This window comes from Thalassophryne amazonica, chromosome 10 (assembly GCF_902500255.1).
Source record: "Thalassophryne amazonica chromosome 10, fThaAma1.1, whole genome shotgun sequence".
Taxonomy (NCBI): Eukaryota; Metazoa; Chordata; class Actinopteri; order Batrachoidiformes; family Batrachoididae; genus Thalassophryne; species Thalassophryne amazonica.
This window is the reverse complement of record NC_047112.1, coordinates 40,759,788-40,784,404: the sequence shown is the minus strand read 5'-3', so window position 1 is coordinate 40,784,404 and position 24,617 is coordinate 40,759,788. Positions and strand designations below refer to the sequence as shown.

The 24,617-nt window shown below is 40.7% G+C and overlaps 1 protein-coding gene across 1 annotated transcript in view; it reads right to left on the bottom strand.

The window, feature by feature from the left end:
* The window catches only part of p3h2 (prolyl 3-hydroxylase 2), a 183,150-nt gene that overhangs the window by 10,286 nt on the left and 148,247 nt on the right, over positions 1 to 24,617 (bottom strand). The window contains exons 5-13 of the mRNA XM_034179881.1: positions 16,325 to 16,452; positions 9,790 to 9,879; positions 9,385 to 9,425; positions 7,531 to 7,622; positions 7,284 to 7,411; positions 7,098 to 7,193; positions 6,837 to 6,987; positions 2,934 to 3,051; positions 2,722 to 2,797 (exon numbers count right to left, since the gene is read on the bottom strand). Coding sequence (XP_034035772.1) covers positions 2,722 to 2,797; positions 2,934 to 3,051; positions 6,837 to 6,987; positions 7,098 to 7,193; positions 7,284 to 7,411; positions 7,531 to 7,622; positions 9,385 to 9,425; positions 9,790 to 9,879; positions 16,325 to 16,452 — 920 coding nt within the window. The remainder of the gene's footprint in view (positions 1 to 2,721; positions 2,798 to 2,933; positions 3,052 to 6,836; positions 6,988 to 7,097; positions 7,194 to 7,283; positions 7,412 to 7,530; positions 7,623 to 9,384; positions 9,426 to 9,789; positions 9,880 to 16,324; positions 16,453 to 24,617) is intronic.

Here is a 24,617-nt window from a genome sequence, read left to right as displayed (position 1 = left end):
GGGGAGTGTCGGTGCACAGCCATTTTCAGATCTCTCCAGAGATGTTCAGACAGATTCAGGTCTGGGCTCTGGATGGGCCACTCAAGGACATTCACAGAGTTCTGACGCTTGAAGGGGAGGTGATGGTCTAGTGGTTAAGCATTGGGCTTGAGACCAGTGGATCCTCGGTTCAAATCCCAGCCTGACCGGAAAATCAATAAGGGCCCTTGGGCAAGGTCCTTAATCCCCTAGTCACTCTTAACCCAGATTTTGTTTTAACTTAAATTTCTGAGTTATCATTAATTATTCTTTTGTGTTTTGTAAAAAAGCATTCTCATTACTAAACTAAATTAGTTGATTGCACTATTCAACTGAAATTTTCGGTGCAATGATCATGTTAAGCAGAGTTAACTTTTTGTCTCAAGTTTCTGCAAGGGAGGGGAGGGGCCCATTTTAAATTCTACCTAGCAACCATGTCAAGTGTGAAGACTCCACTCATCCTGCTGCTTCTGCTCATGGCTTGCTGTGCTCAAATTCAAAACCTGTGGATTTTGAGAGCAACACATAACTTTCTGGTCAAAAGACGGTTCATTGAAAATAGCTTAGTGTTTAAGTGCTGCTTCTTCTTTTTTTTCTCTCCACTGTACGCAGTGTACACTTGGCTGTGGGTTTTTGAAAGAAACACTGACTTAAAGAAAGTGGAATGTAGGCTTCAAGTTAGTTATTTGTTGATAACTTTCTGGAAATTAGTTTCACCCAAAGAGTGGTCCAGTGAGAACACGTTAGCTAAACTGAAGTTATTTTTTGGCAATATAACTCATCGTTTGGTGTGCTATTACTAAATCAAACACATTTCAACTGTTGCTTTTTTTAACATGCACTTAATTTTTTTTTGTTTAGGTTTAGTTAATGTATTAAATACTTTTTAAACAAAATTGTAGAACTTAAAATCTGTTCATTTATATTATGTGTCACTTTGTTGCCTTTTTTTAGTAAACATTTGTCACATTTTTTACAGTACAGTTTTAATGCATTTTTTCCTGTTTTTACTTGTCTTTTGGTTGACAAGGTGTTCATGAGGTGTTCCTTCGTAATATTTTTTTAAATAAAAGTCTTTGGAACATTTAAATGTATTGTAGCAATCGCCGGGCCGGTTGCTAAGACTGTGAACTGTTATGCTGCAGTGCATCATGGGAGTACAGGGTTTTGAGAGTTTTAAGTGTTGTTAATGTGTTTCATGTTAGTTTAACAGTGTGGTTAGTGTTACTGATTTATTGTGTTCAATAGTTCAGTTGAGTTAGTCAAGTTTAGTTAAGTGTCTGTTGCCACCATAAGTGAAAAGTGTATTGCGTTTGATGCTTTCCACCATTTTCTGTGTTGTTGGGGTTGCAAATAAAACGGCACCCCCTTGCGGCAGAGTGCAGAAAAGCTCAGAGCGTCTTGTTCTTCCACACCACTCACCACAGTATTCTTTAATTCCTTCCCTTCCATACACATTTGTTGAAACAATGCATTATAATCTCAAAATAAAGATGGAGTAGTTAATTAAATTACAAGAGAAGACATTACTTATATTAAGAAATTGTTTTAACTATTGATTAATAATGTTTATTATGTTATTTGTTATATGTTTATGTATGTTTAACTTAAAATAGTTATTTTATACACCAATGAGAAACTATTTATGTGAACTAATGATTTTGAGTAGCAACTACTACTGTGATTTGTTAATACAACTTAACCTGATTAGTTTTAGCTTGTGTAAAAACTAAAGTGGTTTAAGGCAACGGGTTTCCACGCAATTTTCTAGTAAACTCAACTAATTCAGGTTAAGAGTGTAGTTGCTCCCGGTGTGTAGTGAGTAACTTGTATGGCAGCACCCTCACATCGAGGAGAATGTGAGACATTACAGTGAAGCACTTTGAGTGTCTGATGCAGATAGAAAAGCGCTATATAAATGCAGTCCATTTACTCCTTTGATATCTTGGCTATGTGCTTAGGGGTCATTGTCCTGCTGAAAGATGAACTGTCATCCAGTCTGAGGTCAAGAGCGCGCTGGAGCAGATTTTCATCCAGGATGTCTCTGTACATTGCTGCATTCATCTTTCCCACAATCCTGACTAGTCTCCCAAAACATCCCCACAGCATGATGCTGCAACACCATGCTTCACTGTAGGGATGGTGCCTGGTTTCCTCAAAACATGACACTTGGCATTCACACCAAAGAGTTCAATCTTTGTCTCTTCAGACCAGAGAATTTTGTCTCTCATCTTCTGAGAGTCCTTCAGGTGCCTTTTGGCAAACTCCAGGTGGGCTGCCATGTGCCTTTTCGTGGCTTTTGTCTGGCCACTCTACCATACAGGCCTGGTTGGTGAATTGCTGCAGAGATGGTTGTCCTTCACCATCTTACATACTTACATGTGATTTCTTAGTTTTTTTATTTTTAGAAATTTGCAAAAACCTCATAAAACCTTTTTTCACATTGTCATTATTGTTGTGAGTAGAATTTTGGGGAAAAAAGTGAATTTCATCCATTTTGGAATAAGGATGCAACATAAAAAAAATGTGGAAAAAGTGCAGCTCTGTGAAAACTTTCTGGATGCACTGCAACTAACTAAATATTTATTCACATATGTACATGTACATGTTTAATGAAATATACAGCTAAACATTTAGTGACAACTAGTGATGATGACTCACTGAAAATGTGATTTGGGGACATATTTAGGGAAATCTGCTTACCGTAATTGTTTTTGCATCCATTTCTGTGAATATGAACTCCCCACCCTCAAAATCTCCATTTAGGTATAGCAGTGCACTGAAAGGTAAATATTTAGCAGAGATTGGTACAATTTCAACCCTACATGCAGACTTAGGTTTGTGACCCACTAAGTAACACAGCCGTATCAGTGCACATTAATTTTTAACTCCACTAGCAGCAGGTGTGTCTGTACCTGTAGTCTCTATATGTGTACGCTGGCGGTTCTTTCCAGCACTCATTCGCCTCAGGATCCAGCAGACAGTTATCAGCATGGATGGGATGGCTCAGGTCATTTCTGTGGTCTTGTTGGCCTGTAAACACACAACCAATGGTCTTGCTTGCCTCTACTGGTGGTTGGCTCTCACTGCGGTATTGTATCACTTCCTGTTCCGGAGCACAGCGGTGTTTTTCTGTATCTGTTAGCTGTTTAATCTGCGCAGTTAGATTGATCTAGTTATCTAGATTACGATTTGTTTCCCAGTGTAATCTTTACGTGCCTTAACTAAAGCACTCCTTCTGCTGAATCACCTCTAAATTATTTACACATTATTCACTTTGCGTGTTTTTAGGAATCCGCTAGCTTAGCGTAGCTACTAGCTCTTAGCCGATTTAGCATGGCGGCTTCTCCCGTCTCTCCCGCACTTTTCTGCTCTGGGTGTGAAATGTTTAGTTATTCCTCGGCCTCCTTTAGCAGTAACGGTACTTGTAATAAGTGTAGCTTATTCGTAGCTTTGGAGGCCAGGCTGGGCGAATTGGAGACTCGGCTCCGCACCGTGAAAAATTCTACAGCTAGCCAGGCCCCTGTAGTCGGTGCGGACCAAGGTAGCTTAGCCGCCGTTAGTTACCCCCTGGCAGATCCTGAGCAGCCGGGAAAGCAGGCTGACTGGGTGACTGTGAGGAGGAAGCGTAGCCCTAAACAGAAGCCCCGTGTACACCGCCAACCCGTTCACATCTCTAACCGTTTTTCCCCACTCGACGACACACCCGCCGAGGATCAAACTCTGGTTATTGGCGACTCTGTTTTGCAAAATGTGAAGTTAGCGACACCAGCAACCATAGTCAATTGTCTTCCGGGGGCCAGAGCAGGCGACATTGAAGGAAATTTGAAACTGCTGGCCCTACCATTAGTAAATGCTTCGATCTTAAATATGATCAATCTATCTTTATTAGTTGGCTATGTACCACAGGCTTTTAAGGTGGCAGTAATTAAACCATTACTTAAAAAGCCATCACTTGACCCAGCTATCTTAGCTAATTATATGCCAATCTCCAACCTTCCTTTTCTCTCAAAAATTCTTGAAAGGGTAGTTGTAAAACAGCTAACTGATCATCTGCAGAGGAATGGTCTATTTGAAGAGTTTCAGTCAGGTTCCAGAATTCATCATAGTACAGAAACAGCATTAGTGAAGGTTACAAATGATCTTCTTATGGCCTCAGACAGTGGACACATCTCTGTGCTTGTCCTGTTCGACCTCAGTGCAGCTTTTGATACTGTTGACCATAAAATTTTATTACAGAGATTAGAGCATGCCATAGGTATTAAAGGCACTGCGCTGCGGTGGTTTGAATCATATTTGTCTAATAGATTACAATTTGTTCATGTAAATGGGGAATCTTCTTCACAGACTAAAGTTAATTATGGAGTTCCACAAGGTTCTGTGCTAGGACCAATTTATTCACTTTATACATGCTTCCCTTAGGCAGTATTATTAGACGGTATTGCTTAAATTTTCATTGTTACGCAGATGATACCCAGCTTTATCTATCCATGAAGCCAGAGGACACACACCAATTAGCTAAACTGCAAGATTGTCTTATAGACATAAAGACATGGATGACCTCTAATTTCCTGCTTTTAAACTCAGATAAAACTGAAGTTATTGTACTTGGCCCCACAAATCTTAGAAACATGGTGTCTAACCAGATCCTTACTCTGGATGGCATTACCCTGACCTCTAGTAATACTGTGAGAAATCTTGGAGTCATTTTTGATCAGGATATGTCATTCAAAGCGCATATTAAACAAATATGTAGGACTGCTTTTTTGCATTTACGCAATATCTCTAAAATCAGAAAGGTCTTGTCTGAGAGTGATGCTGAAAAACTAATTCATGCATTTATTTCCTCTAGGCTGGACTATTGTAATTCATTATTATCAGGTTGTCCTAAAAGTTCCCTAAAAAGCCTTCAGTTAATTCAAAATGCTGCAGCTAGAGTACTGACGGGGACTAGAAGGAGAGAGCATATCTCACCCATATTGGCCTCTCTTCATTGGCTTCCTGTTAATTCTAGAATAGAATTTAAAATTCTTCTTCTTACTTATAAGGTTTTGAATAATCAGGTCCCATCTTATCTTAGGGACCTCGTAGTACATATCACCCCAATAGAGCGCTTCGCTCTCACACTGCAGGCTTACTTGTAGTTCCTAGGGTTTGTAAGAGTAGAATGGGAGGCAGAGCCTTCAGCTTTCAGGCTCCTCTCCTGTGGAACCAGCTCCCAATTCAGATCAGGGAGACAGACACCCTCTCTACTTTTAAGATTAGGCTTAAAACTTTCCTTTTGCTAAAGCTTATAGTTAGGGCTGGATCAGGTGACCCTGAACCATCCCTTAGTTATGCTGCTATAGACGTAGACTGCTGGGGGGTTCCCATGATGCACTGCTTCTTTCTCTTTTTGCTCTGTATGCACCACTGCATTTAATCATTAGTGATCGATCTCTGCTCCCCTCCACAGCATGTCTTTTTCCTGGTTCTCTCCCTCAGCCCCAACCAGTCCCAGCAGAAGACTGCCCCCTCCCTGAGCCTGGTTTCTGCTGGAGGTTTCTTCCTGTTAAAAGGGAGTTTTTTCCTTCCCACTGTAGCCAAGTGCTTGCTCACAGGGGGTCGTTTTGACCATTGGGGTTTTACATAATTATTGTATGGCCTTGCCTTACAATATAAAGCGCCTTGGGGCAACTGTTTGTTGTGATTTGGCGCTATATAAAAAAAATTGATTGATTGATTGATTGAACCAATGACTGCAAAATGTTTCAAGATGTTTCAAATACTATATTCATGATGAACACAGTGACCATCCTCTGTATATTTCAGTTTCCTGATGGCATCATGAGCATACTGGAAGTAATCAAGGACTATACGAAGATTTATAATTTACTCCATGCAAGAGGAGGTCAGATGTTATGTAGTTGATCCTGTCTGTGTACAGTAAAAGTTCCCACGCAAATGAATTTTTTGGCAATTCAGTGATACTTAAATATTTTATTCTGTGTGACTTTGACATTTGAGCAATTCTGTCCAAAATTAAATCCCTTTAACTAACAAAGATAAATGGATTCCACCATGGAATGGACCCTTCCACCATGTAATCCATATCGGATGCAAACTATTTGAGTTAAACCGTTATGACTGAGTTTGACCTTTCAAGTTCAAAAGTCATGTGACCCATAGAAAGGTATGTGTGTGTTTATATATATATATATATATATATATATATATATATATATATATATATATACACACTCAACAAAAATATAAACGCAACACTTTTGGTTTTGCTCCCATTTTGTATGAGATGAACTCAAAGATCTAAAACGTTTTCCACATACACAATATCACCATTTCCCTCAAATATTGTTCACAAACCAGTCTAAATCTGTGATAGTGAGCACTTCTCCTTTGCTGAGATAATCCATCCCACCTCACAGGTGTGCCATACCAAGATGCTGATTAGACACCATGATTAGTGCACTTGTGTGCCTTAGACTGTCCACAATAAAAGGCCACTCTGAAAGGTGCAGTTTTGTTTTATTGGGGGGGGATACTAGTCAGTATCTGGTGTGACCACCATTATATATATAATATATAATATATATAAACTTCATATTAGTGTTTAATAATAACTATAGATGTATCTTTAATAAATTATTTGAAGAAGTCATTTAAAATAAAGCCTAATCTTTTGGCCAAATGTTTGACCTTGGGCGGTGATCTTAACTTTTAATGAATTTTTGTCAAATCCAAATCAATTTGTTCTTCTTCCATCAGGTTTGGTCCAAATTGGATAAAAACGGAGCTATTTTGTTGACCTGCGGACTGACCTGTGACGGCCGATCGGCACACGAGGTGTGTGAAGGAGAAGTGCAGGGTGGAGTTGAGCAGGAAGTAGGACTCAATAATCTGTCTTGCTCTCTCACTGACATCATAAAAGAGTCTGGCGCTGCTCATTGGCACTCTGCCTTCGTAGCCATACTGCAGGAACACCAAAAAACAAAGTAAAACTCAGGCTAAACAGTTCAAGGGTGGACAAAATCCAGATTGCATCACCCGGTGATACTTGTGGGATTTTCCATTTGCTGTACCTGCAGGGTTTTCAACACTGTGGCTCCTTCAAACTTCTCATTGGGCGTGTGCGGAGACGTTCTCCCTTTGTAGCCGTCTCCTGCCATAGTGACAGTCTGCAAGACAAACAGAAAGATTTATCCTCCCAAAACAGCCTGAAGTGATTTAAAGACTTGGATTTTATCACATATGTGTGGAGCGCTTACGCGGGCCAGGTGTCTGAGCTTCGAACACTCCTCCTCGCTTATGACATCATCCAGCAGCACCCTCTGGGTTCCATTCAAGGCCACGGAGTTCTGCACCAGCTGCACACGCTCAAACAACAACGGCCCACCTAGATCACGTTACATTATTTACAGGATGCGGCGTGTTTTTCTTTTCGTGGTGATTTTCTTTGATGAATCATGTTTCATTCTGCCTCAATTGCGTCTACACCCAGCAGTGACGGCCTACCTTCTTTGTGAAGCAGTGGAGCAGATGCAATCACATTCTTCTTATCCGAGATGGGAACATACTCCATCCAGCCGTTTGTACCAGAGGGAATCCTGGGAGAAAAGAAAATGAGTTTATTCTGTATACTGTTTGACAGACAGTGGACGTTTAGGTGATGCACAAAACTCATGTAAACAAAAGGCCTACTTTAAATGTACCTGCCTGAACAAGCCCAGACATGTCCCACTGTGCCAACATTCATATTTATGCTATTATATGAAAGAATAACTGCAAAGTATTACATTAAAAGAACCCACCATGACCGAAAGTAGGAGGTCCACCTCACCGGTGTCTATCAGAACCCAAAATTTCCAAACTTACTATGCAGTAGTTTGGAAGACTAATGAGCATGATGTGTTTGGTAGAATGTCACACAAAATTATTCTTTCTCATTAAACATACTATCCACTACTATCCATATATTGGTTTGATGATGCTGTTGAGTTGTGTCTGTCACCTACACTGTAATTTCTATCTATGCCTCTGTTTCCTTCAGGATTAACAGTCTTCTGGTTTTAGACTTACTGGTGGAAATTTTGTGGTCACTGACTCACTAACCAACAGGCGTGCCTATGCCTTGCTAATCACAGTGAATTATTTTGCTATTTTTGGGCAGACTCCTGCAGAGCTGTAGAGTCTGTAGTAGTGCCCAATTTGTGAACTTCAACAGGGACTCTGATAAAGACACAACAGTGTAGAAACGTTGGTTTATTTGCAGTCTTACAGGTTGAAAATCTATCAGTATGTTCCAATCTCCTATTGTTTTCTTGATATCTGCTGTCATTGAACTAACATCCACCTGATTCAGCTGTTTTTATTTGTTTTTTGCTGGAAAATGCCTGGAGAACCACATTTCTACTTGTTGTAGCTTCTTTAAGCTTTCAGTTGAGGTCTTGCAAACTGCCATCACTATGGCATCCCAAACTTAATATGACTAGACTCAAGATCAGCTTGTTTTGTAAGAGATGACATGCAATCTCAGAGGCAGGTGTAGCGGCCAAGTGGTTAAATGTGTTTGTTTCTAGTGCGGAAGGTTCTCGGTTCAAAAAATAGGCCCCTGCCCAATCTCCATGTAATACGGTGTTGTGTCAGGAAGGGCATCCAGCATAAAACCTGTACCAAATCAATATGCGGCTGTTCTGTGGCAACTGTGAAACAAGGGAGTAGCTGAAGAAACTAACTACATGCAATCTTGGTGGAGGACTTGCAAACGTGTACATAACAAGTGACCCAAATGGAATGTAGGAGTTTTTGTTTCTTTTTGCGACAAGACTATGAAAGCTGTCAGGGTGAAGAAAGAAGTGTTTAATCATCCATCGGAGTTTTACTGCGCGACTTGGTGGAAATCACGGACGAGCTGACAAAACTGCCTTTTTTATTGTCATTGGTACGTACATAAAATGAAAGTTTGTCCTCTGCATTAGCCAACCGAATTACAGTTAGCAAAAAGAGGTGGTGTTGTCATTAAGCGTAGACAAAGAGGTATTTATTATATGAATTTGTCATCAGGTTAAATAACATCTGTTGAAGTTTTCTGGTCTTCACCACCTGAAAGTTGTTAAGAAGTTGTTACTTCTACCAATAAATCTTACATGCATGGTAACTTTAAGTGCAAATAACTTGACCCTTATTTCCATGAAAATCAACTGTAGGATAAAACTACATCTTGAAGATGCGCAGCTTTTTCACTACACTTTGTAAAAACCCTTTGACTGTTTTGAGCTATCCTGTTAACAAACCAATAAAATCTTACAGTCACAAGCAAAACATTGGCTTCTGAGAAAACGTTTACAAATTTTTACATCATCTCTTCACCTGTTTGAGTCTTCTCGTCCACCCGTGCTACTCCAGTAATTCTGTGAAGGAGACACACGACATTAAGCACATTTTATACTTAAAGATGGGCAGCTGCAAAGTTGAACACCAATAACATCAACCTGATTATTCACATTTTTTCTGCTGGTATTATTGAGTTTTTCGAAATGTGTGCAAAAAGGAAAAAAAAAAAAGAAGCCAAATCTCAGTTTGACCAGGAGGTGTCACTATTGTCAGAGGAGACAGTGGTGCATGGGCTGTGCCAAACACCTGTTACCCTGCTTACAAGGAGGCACATTCAGGCCTATAGCAGACACAATAAAGTGCACATGAAATTACAGGATCTGTTTTCCATTCAAACAAAATAAAAAAACACAATATCCCAAGTATTTTCTTCTGACTCACGCCTTCAGTAAATTCTACACCCATGGTTTGACTTCCAATCAGGAGCAGCTCCAGTTCCTGTTTGTGCCTCTGCAGGTACCGTTCAGTCTCCTACACACACACACACACACACACACACACACACACACACACACACACACGAATAAGGTTTACTCAAATATAATTAAATACATAACACTGTACCAGTTAACTGGTGTTAACAGAAAAAAAACTGCAAAACTGCATCACCAATAAATATTAGGTGCTTTTGACAAATAGAGATTTCTATTATTGTTTATGGTGCGTCACCCTAATCCATTATTTTACATTTTCACAAAAAAGACTATATTACCTTCATGTGCAAACTCACAGAATAGCCTAGACAAGGTATTCACTGTTTTAGCAACTTATTTTAACAGCAGGTACAAAAAGGACTTGTACAGAGGGAGCAAGTCCTTTTTGTTGAGTATGTAAATGAACTTTGCTATTTAAACCATGAGAAATACTGGTGAAAACATAGGCACTGTGCAAAAAGGGGTGCATTTACCCTGTTCATTATTTGGATTAACTTCAACTTGTCAGAGCGTGCAGGAGAAAGCAGCCACCAAAGCTCCCTGAGGTGAAGCCAAGAGCAAGATGAGCCTTTTATTGATTTATTTTTGCTATGTGTACTTTTATTTATTTTAAAAGCTGTTTTCATTTACTTTCATTGTGTATTTTAACCATATGATGTCACATGTTTCTAAGAGATGTGTGCGCAGGTGTGTGTGTGTGTGTGGGGGGGCTCTCGCAAGATATGCATGGTTTTATCTCCTTCCTAACACTCAGATCTTTCTTTGTCAACAGTGACCATAAGAGTCGTTATGTTAATATTACACTGCTGCAGGTAAGTGAAAAGGCAGAATGGCAGGCAGTGTACATGTGTTGAGAAGCCACTTCGGCAAATGTTGCACTAAGGTGCAAATGCTTTCTGCTGTCAGAAGACATCACTGCACCAGCTATGCATCCACCCACACCTGATTTTTAGACCAACATGCCCAGATGAGAACAAGTGTTATTGTTATTTACAGTACAAAGTTGCTGGGGGTTAAAATTACAACTGTACTGGGTGGAGACTAGCAGTGACACTGCCGCTGGAGTTTATGGTGCTTTGCGCCAGTGTACCATAAGGCCCATAATATTATTCCTTCATATAGTGGAGCCCCTCACCATAAGTTTGTCTTACTTCAAAACCAACAGTGGAAACCTACACTGAGTCATTCACCAGCTAAATGAAGGGAACCAGAGTGAGTTTCTCTTGTATTCACTTCACCTCGTCTCATTGCCAGGACTAATGGAGTGTGATGCCCTCTTTTTTTCCTCCTCTGGAATTTCAGAGGGATGTTTTTACTTCAGTTTCCTACTTGTTCTAAAAAGTGGTACCAAAGCAAAATGGGGCATTACTGACAATAGTAATAAACAGGAGGCAAAGCCAACAACAGGACTCCAATGATTTGCAAACTGATTGTAGCACTGTCATGTTTTATTTTTTGGCTTACCACATAGTAGAGCAGGTAGGTCAGTTGGATAAGGAAGTGGGCTACCAATATATAGACCTGGATTTATTTCCCAGTCACACTTCCGGTTGGTTTCCTTGGACAAGCCACTTCATCTGCATTGCTCCAGTCCACTAAACTGTAATTGGGTTCTGGCCTTTCTTAGGGAAGTACCCTGAGTTGGACTCTCATCCATATCATGCTGTGGGATCTGGAGAAAATCACCAGCACCAACAGTTCCAACTGTATATAGACTTTTCATTTGTCCACAAAGTAGCACAAATAAGTCTACAAACAACCCAGAAAACAGTCTTGACCAGAACTAGGAAACTGAAACATATTACTTTAGTGTTAGCCTCCCTTCACTGGCTCGCTGTTCACATGACAAGCATATTTCAAGGTTTTGCTGCCACAATAAGAAATACTAAATGGTTGCACAAAACTTTACTTCACACAACTTATTGAGTCTTATGTGTCGGCACATCCTGTAATCTCAGGGTACAGGCTTACTGTGTGTTCCTAGGGTGCAGAAGTTGACCGGCTGTAGAGCTTTGCCCCCTAATGGACATTAGACAGTCAAATCTGGTTGAAACATCTAAATCTGGGCATAAAAACTCACATCTCTTCCGTTATCTGTAATGGTGTTAGTTTATTTTATTTGAACCTAGTCCACCGCAGGTAGAAACTAGAACTTCCTCTGCCTGGCTTGGCCAATTTGAAACATATACAACCAGGATGCATTGATTATTCTTGGTCATGTCAAGTCTGGGAGCATGCACTGGTCACATCACCACATCCATCGCACCACGGAAACACCCTGGATCCTGGATTGCAACCAGATAGGTAGACAACCGATCCATCCCTACCATCAAAAGTAAAATCCTCTATCTGCCACAGCAAGATGAAACACGAACGTACCCTTAGCCTTCTCCAGCTGCTGGGGTCTTCAACACTGTGGCATCCGTGTGCACAGAGAAATGAATCACATCCAAAATGTCATAACTGAAGCTCCCTCCCAATTGATACTCCCCTGCTGAGTCCCCCAAAGTAACCGCTTGTTTGACACAAAGTCATCCTACTTGAGCCTCACATCCTGGACTTCTTAATCCTGATTTTGTGGAATAACCTCCAGATCTTTAAATGCTGATTTTCTGTATTTTCTGTATTTCTGTCAGTGTGGTAGCAAGGTCCACAAGCGAATCATTACAAGATAATTTGCACACGAAGAGTGCTAGATCCAAGGTTACAAGCACATTGTGCAGAAAATAGGACAAAATTTAAATCATTTCCAAATTTACGTATTTTATGTCTGGTGCATAACAGCACATGCAATTTGTTCATCAGCATGCAATCTGTTTTCTAAACACATCTTACAGGACTGTTATTTTTGTCTGTGTGTGAATACGTATGAAAGCAGCAAAAGTGGCAGAACTTCCACAGTAATCAACAAAATGATGTGAGATGGCGCTTGACCAGCTAGTAGTGTTTTCCTTGCAGTGGTTTAGAAAAAAAAAAATGAATTCTTTAATGCAAACACAGCTCTCAAATTGCCACAGAGAGCTCTGTGGACATCGTAACATGAATTTACCTCCTCAGCTCCTGAAAGGCAGGAGTGTTTGGAAGGGAGTCAGGTTGGTATTGGCACACAGATCTAGGATTCCGTAAATGAGCTCCCTGAGGCTGGACCGGGGGGCACATGGAGACAGAGCAGCGCGTCCACGATAAACTGGCTGGGCAGGAAAAAATGTAAACTATGAGTTAAGGAAAAAAAGTGGACATGAGTTGCAGCACGTCAGCTCTTAGCCATCTCTATCTCACACACGTCCGACATGTTAACAAACTCCTGCTGCGTGCTGCATTCACTCTAATGACTACCAGACTCCCCAGGAAAGGAAAACGCAGTTCTGGAAATGTGTAAACTTTTTTCTGACGGAGAAAAATGTCACAAGTGTTGAACGGACTGACAAGTAGCCACACGTCACTAATTCAATTTTCCATAGCGGGCAGATATTCAGCCCCGAATTACTTACTGTGTTACGAATTCTAGTAGGCAATAAAATAATAATAAACACAATCAACGGCACATGATTTTTCTGAAATACTTTAATGTGGGATTGTTTACTTAATATTTCCAGCTGGATGGAGAACACATACAAGTGAAAAACAAACTTTAAGAGGTCACCCTCGCCAAGTAATGAGTAAAAAGGCCGTCCAAGAAGTACAACAAACAGCCTGTTGCTTTCTCTCTCCTCTCTTTCACTCAAATCCACACTTTCCTCTTTGTTTCTCACTGTGTGCCTTCTCTTCTTTCCTCCCCTCTTGTGAAATCTTCCTCCTCACTCCAAACGAGGGTTTTGGAAAACCGCTTTTCACTCGCTTATCGCATTCATCAACGAACAGCCACCATTTGATCAAAACTTCTCCACTGTCAGATTTATAACACCAAACTATCTTAAAGTGGCTTGTTTTAGAATTTATTTTGATATTTATTCCTACAAAGCTAAATTTGAATAAATAATACATTCCAGAAGTTTGAAATCTGACCAAGTAGGAACTGTAGATTATTACCAGTGATATTGGGGATTGATGAGTAGCTATGCAAATAATTTCCCTGTCAAGAGTCCACAGGTGGAAGATGGGGTGGAGACGGGGCTTGACAGCAGGTGGGGATGATGCAGCAATGGTGTGACTCACAGTTAGAGGGGAGAGCTGGGAAATTGAGTCTTAACCCTTGGAGCCCAAAGGGTATTTTCTTGATTTTACTCTAGCTTAAGATATTTCCCGTTTAAAGTACTGTCTTTTAGTATAATGTCTATGTGTTGCATATCAAAATGTTCAGAACAATCTCAGTTTTCTGAAAGTGAGGCAAACATTTGTCTAGAACCAGGACATAGGACAGTCATCGGGGCTCTGAGGATTAAATAGCCCTCCCAGTTGCAGGAAGTGTGTGGGTAGATGAGGAGGGAGATACATGACAAGTGAATATAGTGCAAAGCAACTTTTCTGCCAGAACTGCTTCATGGGTTTGGTGCATTTTCTCCACTCACATCCTCAGAAGCCTATAACTTCTTCAGAGCTGTCTGGTTGTCTTGATAGCTTTATAATAATTAATAATAAATTGACAACTTCAGTAACTTTGTAACATATTTGCTGTGAGGTGAGAGGATTCAGTTTTCACAGGGCGTTCTGACATTACTAAAGCTAAAAATGTGCATGCAAACTGTGCATTGATAGAAAAACTAATTTGAGACACTAATCACACATTCCAACCTTATAATAGACAAAGAAGAATCACTCCAGCTCAGTCAGCACCCAGAGCTCCCAGCATTTAACAACTGATGAAGAGGTCTAACTTATCGTAAAATACTGCATGCAACAAGTCTGGTGCATGGTTGAGGTCCATCAAAGTCCAACTGAAACCGCTGCACCTTATGTTTGTTTAATGCCAGTCTGAAGAGACATACTCCCATGATACATTCACCTTGCACTCTTTCAAAGCAGGATTCACCAAAAATGCAGTGCCTGACGCCAGTGGCCAGTGATGTTATGTCCCTTCACATATATGCAGATTAAAAACAAACTGATCTCTGCAAGTTCTTCCTGCTTTCTGCACAATACTCCTGTACATCTTTGGAATCCCACAGTCATTCATTGGATGAACCCACATCCAATGGATGACTCTGTGTTCTTCAGGTTGAAGAATTATGGTATATCATCACTGCCTAACCACTCTCTGTTCAACTTTATATACATATGAAGAACGGCTTTAATCCCTAGTATGTGTTGGGAAAGTGTCGGTACATGGACCCACAACAGGGGGCGCAAAGGAACGGACAATGGAGTAGGTCAAATAACAACACTTTACTGTTGTGAATGTGCACAACAAATACAACAGATTACAACAATAGATCAGAATCAATCCACAAAGGTGTCGTGTGGGCAGGCTCGAAAATAGGAGACACCTGTCCAAAGCAGAACCGGAACCACACGATTTCCTCCGCCACCAGACCCCGGGAATACTGGAGCCGCCAAATCCCGAACTCCCAGGTGGCCACTGCCTCCGCGTGTCGGACCTGGTACTGCTGGCGAGGAACAAAAACACAATTAAAGGTGGGCGCGTTTGCACCCAGTAATCCACACGGCAGGAAAGCTACCTCCACCTCTCGTTGGAAAAAAGGTCTGTTATCACTCACAAAAGTCACAAAAGGTTACTGTCAAGCAGTCAGCTGAGAATATTACCTTCCAGGTAGAACGATATCTCGGCAAGAGGTGGAGACGTCGTCCTGCTGATGTTACCCCTGCTGATTGGTAACAGCTGTTGCAGGTGATGCGTGACAGCTGTCACCCTAGCTGCTCCTGTGAGGCGGCTGCGCCCTCTGGTGCCTGGAGCCCGCACTCCAGGCAGGGCGCCCTCTGGTGGTGGGCCAGCAGTACCTCCTCTTCTGGCGGCCCACACAACAGTATGTTCCACTTGCAAAAATAGCAGAATACTGCACAGGTTTGATTACTGAAGTGAGAACAGGAGTTTGCAGTTGCGATTCCCCCAAACTCTGAACAGATTTGCAGTGTATGAATGACTGAAAGCTTAAAATTTGAATTAAAATGTCATTTACAATTTATTAGAGCTTGATCTTGTTTTAATCTGCTGTTGTTGCTCAGATGTGTTTTGTTTGTTCCCTTTTTAAAACTAATTTTGAAAAGTGAAATGTTTAATGCTATTGTCCCATCCTATTTATAACTTGTTTTAATACATGGAGCTATCTTTTAATAGGCACAGCTGTTCCTGATATCATGATGGATCCAGCCAAACCCCTGCGCTTTGCAGTCAACAAGCCCAGAGGGAAATAGCTTTTCATGTCAATAAAATGTCTATAAAATAAAGGGAGTCATTCTTATGGGAAGAAGAAATGGTGGAGTTTAATCTATCCACCCATAACAACATAAAGAAGTTATTTATGGTATTTTCCTCTCAAAGCTGCTAATCTTCCCCTTCCCACCCTGCATCTACAGCACGCACTGACCTCTCGTGGCTCGCTGTCGTGTCCAAGCTCCTCCCTGTAGTAATCCACGTTGTCCATCATGAACTCTTCTCCCTCGTGGAATAAAAGGTAAGTCAAAGCACACTGCAACGCCTCACCCAGCCTGTTCACTAGAAGGAAAGGGACAACAAGAAAACAATGAAACAGGTCATACTGTACATTTTTTTTTTAAATCTAAGTTTTTCATTTAAATGTGGTTGATATTTCACTATAAAAAGCCTCACAGTCCTCATGTTAGACTTCTGTGACTAGTTCATTTTAAGCTACATGCAATTCCAGCCACATCTGCTCCTAATTTCCATCATGCATATACGATTATTCTTTGCAACAAGCCCAGACATGTTCAGCAGGTGGCAGACAAGCTACAACCTAGAAAAAGTTATACGGTGCATCCATAAAGAATTCACATCGCTTCACTTTTTCCACATTTTGTTACATTACACTGTTATTCCAAAAATGGAGTAAATTAATTTTTCCCACAAAAATCTAACCCCAACTTGAAGAAAGATTTTTTTTTGTTTAAATTTTTGCAAATTTATTAAAAATAAAAACTAAGAAATCACGCGTACGTAAGTATTCACACCCTTTGCTCAATACTTTGTTGATGCACCTTTGGCAGCAATTACAGCCTCAGGTCTTCTTGAATATGATGCCACAAGCTTGGCGCACCTATCTTTGGGCAGTTTTGTCCATTCCTCTTTGCAGCACCTCTCAAGCGCCATCAGGTTGGATGGGGAGCATCGGTGCACAGCCATTTTAAGATCTCTCCAGAAATGTTCAATGGGATTCAGGTCTGGGCTCTGGCTGAGCCACTCAAGAACATTCCCAGAGTTGTCCTGAAGCCACTCCTTTGATATCTTAGCTGTATGCTTCGGGTCATTGTTCTGCTGAAAGATGAACCGTCACCCCAGTCTGAGGTCAAGAGCGCTCTGGAGCAGGTTTTCATCCAGGATGTGTCTGTACATTGCTGCATTCATCTTTCTGTAGGGATGGTGCCTGGATTCCTCCAAACATGACGCCTGGCATACACGCCTAAAGAGTTTAAGCTTTGTCTCATCAGACCAGACAATCAGTCAGTCTGCTGGTACTTCAGGTGCCTTTTGGCAAACTCCATGCAGCCTGCCTGCCTTGTGCCTTTTACTAAGGAGTGACTTCCATCTGGCCACTCTACCATACAGGCCTGACTGGTGGATTGCTGCAGAGATGTTTGTTTTTCTGCAAGGTTCTCCTCTCTCCACTTAGGCCCCGATCTCTCAGCTCTAGGAAGAGTCCTGGTGCAGCAAACCTCTTCCATGTACGGATGATGGAGACCAGTATGCTCATTGGGATCTTCAAAGCAGCAGAAATGTTTCTGTACCCTTCCCCAGCTGAAACAAGACAATCCTGTCTCGGAGGTCTACAGAGAGTTCCTTTGACTTTATGTTTGGTTTGTGCTCTGACATGCACTGTCAATTGTGCGACCTTATATGTAGACAGCTGTGTGCCTTTGCAAATCATGTCAAATCAACTGAATTAACCTAAGGTGGACTCCAATTAAGCTGCAGAAACATCTCAAGGATGATCAGTGGAAAAAGGATGCATCTGAGCTTAATTTTGAGCTTCATTGGAAAGGCTGTGAATTCTTATGTACATGTGATTTCTTTTTCACATTGTCAGTATGGGGTATTGTGTGTAGAATTTTTGGGGAAAAAAAAGAATTTCATCCATTTTGGAATAAGACTGTAACATAACAAAATGTGGAAAAAAGTGAGGCACTGTGAACACTTTCCGGATGCGCTGTAAGATGAGAGCATTTATTGTTTTGAATTATGTTAAACTAGAGGAGAAAACTCACAGACACACTCATGTAAATATATCTATCTATATATCTACAGTATACATTTGCTCACTACATTTTGCAAGGCACATGCCTAGGCCTTTGTAAAGCCTAGGATTTCAATCATTTCAATCAGTTATACACTTTTACACCAATAACATCTTCAGTTTTACAAATAGCTCTAAACCTCTAGTAATCTGTTTTAATCTCAGTAAACCTAATTTAAATCTGCCAACATAAACTGAAGAGAAACTAGTTTTAACTAGTTGTAAAAAACAATTTTGGGCTGTCAGTTGGACAAAACAAGATGTTTTTTTGTGCTGACATCAATAGTTGAAATAGTTTAAATAAATAAAGACATTTTACAGGCTAAATAAGTAACTGTAAACAAACAAAAAAATAGCAAAAATGAAAATCAATTACAGCTTTACATTGTGCACATATGGAAAAATGTATGGTTAATTGTATTTGCTGCTTCCAAGTATACAAAATGTTTATATGTGCTCTTTATCTAAAATGTGAAACTCCATCACGCCTGACATTCCAGAACCATTAGCACAGCGGAGTGAAAGCTGCGCTGCAGTTGAGATCGTGGAAATAGACACACAAATACACACACGCTGCTGGTTATGACAGACATCTGGCAGTAATGAAGTGAGACAAACACACAACAGGACCTTCCTGTTGTCTGTCTCCGTACTGAGCAGCTCTTTACGAGCTTGTAAAGACACAAACTTAAGTAAAAACACCCTCGTGGCCAAAGCAGTGCCTCTACTTCTATCAGCTGCATGTTTTGATCCATAAGCGTCTGGAGATTTGAGATCTGTCAAACAGAGAAACATCACACAGCTTTTATTTAGGAAATGCAAGCAGCTACAATTTGGAGGAGGACTGGAGTGAAAAACACGAGCCGCGGTGCTGCTGGGAATAAACAGATTACTTTTTGGCTCATTTACAAACTCACTTACTTTTCCAGTGCTGGCAGTCATTAGCCAGTGCTTTTTAACAACAATATCACTTTCTCAGTAGAAAGAAGACACATTCAGACATTGCACAAAAACAATTCTACAAGATGAAATCACAGTTTAAGGCTTTGACTCCAAAGGTCAAGGTCGAGGCTTTGATCCCCTAAGCCTAGACCAAGGTTTTTATCCCCAAGGCCAAGAAGGCTTTGACTCCTAAGGCCAAGGTTGAAAACTTCATGGTCAAGGTTTGGCCCTCCAAGGCCAAAGTTTTGAACCCCTAAGCCTAGACAAAACTTTTATCCTAAAGGCCAAGAAGGCTTTGACTCCTAAGGCCAAGGTTTAAAACCTCAAGGTCAAGGTTTTGACCCTCAAAGCTAAGGCACTGACCACCAACACCAAGGCTTTACAACCCGCTATGGTCAGCCATACCCAATCTGCACAGGTAAGGAATTGTGTCTATGCAGTATTACTGCCAAGTCTGTCAATATCTGCTTTCTGTTTGGGATTGAAGGGTTGCAGAAATTAGGATAGCTAGGACAGAATATACAATGATGCCTCACATTCACCCACTTGCATAGAAATGTCAGGAGCTGTTATGCAATGTGCTGAAGTACAAACCCGGAGCAATCCAATTCAATTTATTTATACAGCGCCAAATCACAACATAAATCACCCCAAGGCGCTACATATGGGTAAAGTCTAACCTTACCCACCTCCTGAAAAAGCACAATGGCAAAAGACTGCAATTACTGTGTGTAGCTGATGTCAAATCAGTCATTAAAGGGATCATTCCCAAGTTTTCATCCACGTCATCCCTCGTTAATTCAAAGGTGCACTCTGAATTTGTACTGTGCCCATACAGACCTCACATGTCCCAATTATTGATTAAGTGCTTAACTCAAGGATGCGGCACTGGCTCCAGATCTGACCAAACCTGATTCACGTCAGCTCAGTGATGCTGAGATAAATAAGGTAAAAAACAAACAAACAAAAAAAAACATTCCCACCTTCATTTTGTCCAGCTGGTTGGTGGATTGCACCTATGACCCTCTGGTCATAAGGCAGTTTCCTGACAGAACATCCTGATATCTATCAATAGTCCCAGTGATGAGTGAAGATGTCAGCAAACTTGTGCTGAGCTAGTTTCCACCGGAATGTTCACCTAACATTTTGCAAACACCACCTAGTGCCCTGTTATCGTAATGAGTACTGACAAAAATTAATGAGTCACTACTTTTACATTACAATTAAATGTAATGCTCAGTACAATCAGAATGGCTGTTCTGACATCCTTAGGGACTTGTACAATTTCATTTCAGCAATAGATGCACTCATCAATACGAACATAACTGCTCAATTTTTCCTACTTAAACTGCAACAGGAGACATATTATTACAGTTACACTAAACAAAAGCAGGAGAGCACTTTTCTTCCACTGATGACGTTTGGTTCAAATACATTCATTCATTCATTTTCTAAAGCCACTTATTCCATTCAAGTGTCACAGGGGGCTAGAGCCTATCCCAGCAGTCATATGGCTGAGAGTCGAAGTACACCATGGACAGGACGCCAGTCTATTGCAGGGCCACATACAGACAGACCGACGCATTCAAACTTGCAGTCACTTTAAAGTTTCCAGTTCACCAAACCCGCATGTCTTTGGAGGTGGGACCAAGCCGGAGCAACCAGAGGGAACCCAGATGAACATGCATCCCTGGTTCTCAAGACCAGGCACCTAAGTGGCTCTACTCTACTCTTTTCTACTCTCCTATTTTACTCTTCCTTTTTAGATATTTAGCTATACCTTTATATACTAGCATAGTTCCACCTTAGAATTGGAATATAATATATAAGATATACCTTACTAGAAATTCAACACAAACGACCAGGCAGGAAGTGATCCTGGGACCTTCTTGCAGTAAGGCAACAGTGCTAACCACTAAGCCACTATGCTGCTCTGGTGCAAGTACATTATGGAAAAATTCTGTTCCCTTATTTGCAGCCATCAAAATGAGTTGAATTGTTTTCAAATGTCGAGCAATAACACACTCTCTTCCCTCATCCATTTATGTGCCATCCATGATCACTAATCTCGCAAGCATGCACTGAACGTTACACTTATTGAGGGTGATCTGATCAAGCACTTGGATGACTAATTGGAAGTAGTACTGTTCCATCTAATGATCAGTTAGGGAATAACCCTGTTGTGTTTGATGATTTGCCGTCGTTCATGCTGGATTTTACAGTCGCAAATTGAATTTTATGGCTATTTGCGACTGTAATCAAGCATGAATGTCTGCAAATCATCAGACACACCAGGGTTATTCCCATTCTAATCCAATTCCATCGTTTGCATGGTTTATTTTTCTGTAAGTAATTCGGTCAGCGAATCGTTGTGAAAGGATGTGGTCAGCTCGTCAAAGCTTACTATAGCACAGCACGTTCATGTCAAACTGGAAATTCTGTGAGTAGACACACAGATTTCTCCATTTTGTCAGCTGCATTGAGTTAAATCCACAGTAAATCCATCAATCAATTTAGTTACATCCACGCATTTCGGCATCATCGTCCCTGCATTAGTTTATTAGTAACACCTGCACAGCAACGCAATAAAGGGCAGAGTAACACTTCAAAGGTGAAAGGGTATTAATATTTTGCCACCATCCATGCAATATTTTATGGTCTGAAATCTCACACGATTAACCAATCAGATTTGTGGAAAAAATGTAACTGGATTAAAACAAGTGATTGCATCAACTTCATCATTTCAACTTAAGTTCTGATTATTAATGGAATGGAGAGGGGTGAAACAATGCATTACAAATTGTGATAATCGTAATATGAAGCCTGTATTATATATTTTTTTAATTGATAAAGTGATACCATGAAAAGTCAACAACTGCATGTCTTGCAGAAGAATCGTAAATGATTTATAAAATATGCAAACAGGAGACAGAAAACATCAAGGATCAGAAATTATACTTTAGAATAATTTCTTTCTTTAAAGTCATAACATACAGTACAGAATATTTTCTACGTCGAAAGAGTCAGTTGAGGTGGCTCGGGCATCTTTTCCGGATGCCCCCTGGACGCCTCGCTGGAGAGGTGTTCCGGGCACGTCCCATTGGGAGGAGGCCCCGGGTAAGACCCAGGGCACGCTGGAGGGACTACATCTCTCGGCTGGCTTGGGAACGCCTTGGGGATCCCCCGGAGGAGCTGGGGGAGGTGTGTGTGGATCTGGAGGTCTGGGTGGCTTTGCTTGAGCTGCTGCCCCCGCGACCCGACTCCGGATAAAGCGGAAGAAAATGGATGGATTAGTGTGAACAGTGATGTAATTATGCATTGTGATATGTATCGACTCTCGCTAGTGTATCATATGTATCGACTCTCGATAGTGTGCGTGATATGTATCTATTCTCGATAGTGTATCGTGATGTGTATTGTCTCTCGCTAGTGTGCGTGATATCTATTGATTCTCGATAGTGTATCATGATATGTATTGACGCTCGCTAGTGTACGTGATATGTTTCGACTCTCGCTAGTGTATCAAGATATGTATCAACTCTCGCTAGTGTATCATGATATGTATCGACTCTCGCTAGTGTGCCTGATATGTATCTATTCTCGATAGTCTATCGTGATGTGTATCGTCTCTCGCTAGTGTGCGTGATATCTATTGATTCTCAATAGTGTATCGTGATATGTATCGACTCTCTCGTATATCGAGATATGTATTGACTCTCAATAGTGTATTGTGATATGTATCGACTCTCGCTAGTGTGCGTGATATGTATCGACTCTCGCTAGTGTGCTGATATGTATCGACTCTCGATAGTGTGCATGATATGTACCGTTTCTCGATAGTGTATCATGATGTGTATCGTCTCTCGCTAGTGTGCGTGATATCTATCAATTCTCGATAGTGTATCGTGATGTGTATCTATTCTCGATAGTGTATCGTGATGTGTATTGTCTCTCGCTAGTGTGCCTGATATGTATCTATTCTCGATAGTCTATCGTGATGTGTATCGTCTCTCGCTAGTGTGCGTGATATCTATTGATTCTCAATAGTGTATCGTGATATGTATCGACTCTCTCGTATATCGAGATATGTATTGACTCTCAATAGTGTATTGTGATATGTATCGACTCTCGCTAGTGTGCGTGATATGTATCGACTCTCGCTAGTGTGCTGATATGTATCGACTCTCGATAGTGTGCATGATATGTACCATTTCTCGATAGTGTATCATGATGTGTATCGTCTCTCACTAGTGTGCGTGATATCTATCAATTCTCGATAGTGTATCATGATATGTATCGACTCTAGCTCGTATATCGAGATATGTATCGACTCTCACTAGTGTATCATATGTATTGACTCTCGCTCGTGTGCGCGATATGTATCGACTCTCGGTAGTATATTGTGATATGTATCGACTCTCGATAGTGTGCATGATATGTATTGATTCTCAAAAGTGTATCATGATATGTATCGACTCGTTAGTGTATCATGATATGTATCGACTCGTTAGTGTATCATGATATGTACCGACTCTCGCTAGTGTGCGTGATATGTATTGATTCTTGATAGTGTATCATGATATGCATCATTTCTTGATAGTGTATCGTGATATGTATCGACTCTCACTGGTGTGCGAGATATGTATCGGTTCTCGCTAGTGTATCATGATATGTATCGACTCTCGCTAGTGTGTGTGATATGTATTGATTCTCGATAGTGTATCGTGATATGCATCAATTCTTGATAGTGTATCGTGATATGTATCGAGTCTCACTGGTGTGCGTGATATGTATTGATTCTCAATAGTGTATCGTGATATGCATCAATTCTTGATAGTGTATCGTGATATGTATCGACTCACTAGTGTATCGTGATATGTATAGACTCTCGCCAGTGTGCGTGATATCTATAAATTATTGATAGTGTATCGTGATATGTATCGATTCTCACTAGTGTGCATAATATGTATCGATTCTCACTTGTGTATCATGATATGTATCGATTCTCACTAGTGTATCGTGATATGTATCGACTCTCGCTAATGTGCGAGATATGTATCGGTTCTCGCTAGTGTATCGTGATATGTATCGACTCTCACTTGTGTGCGTGATATGTATTGATTCTCGATAGTGTATCGTGATATGCATCATTTCTTGATAGTGTATCGACTCTCACTGGTGTGTGTGATATGTATTGATTCTTGATAGTGTATCGTGATATGCATCAATTCTTGATAGTGTATCGTGATATGTATCGACTCTCACTTGTGTGCGTGATATGTACTGATTCTCGATAGTGTATCGTGATATGCATCAATTCTTGATAGTGTATCGTGATATGTATCGACTCTCACTGGTGTGCGTGATATGTATTGATTCTCGATAGTGTATCGTGATATGCATCAATTCTTGATAGTGTATCGTGATATGTATCGAGTCTCACTGGTGTGCGTGATATGTACTGATTCTC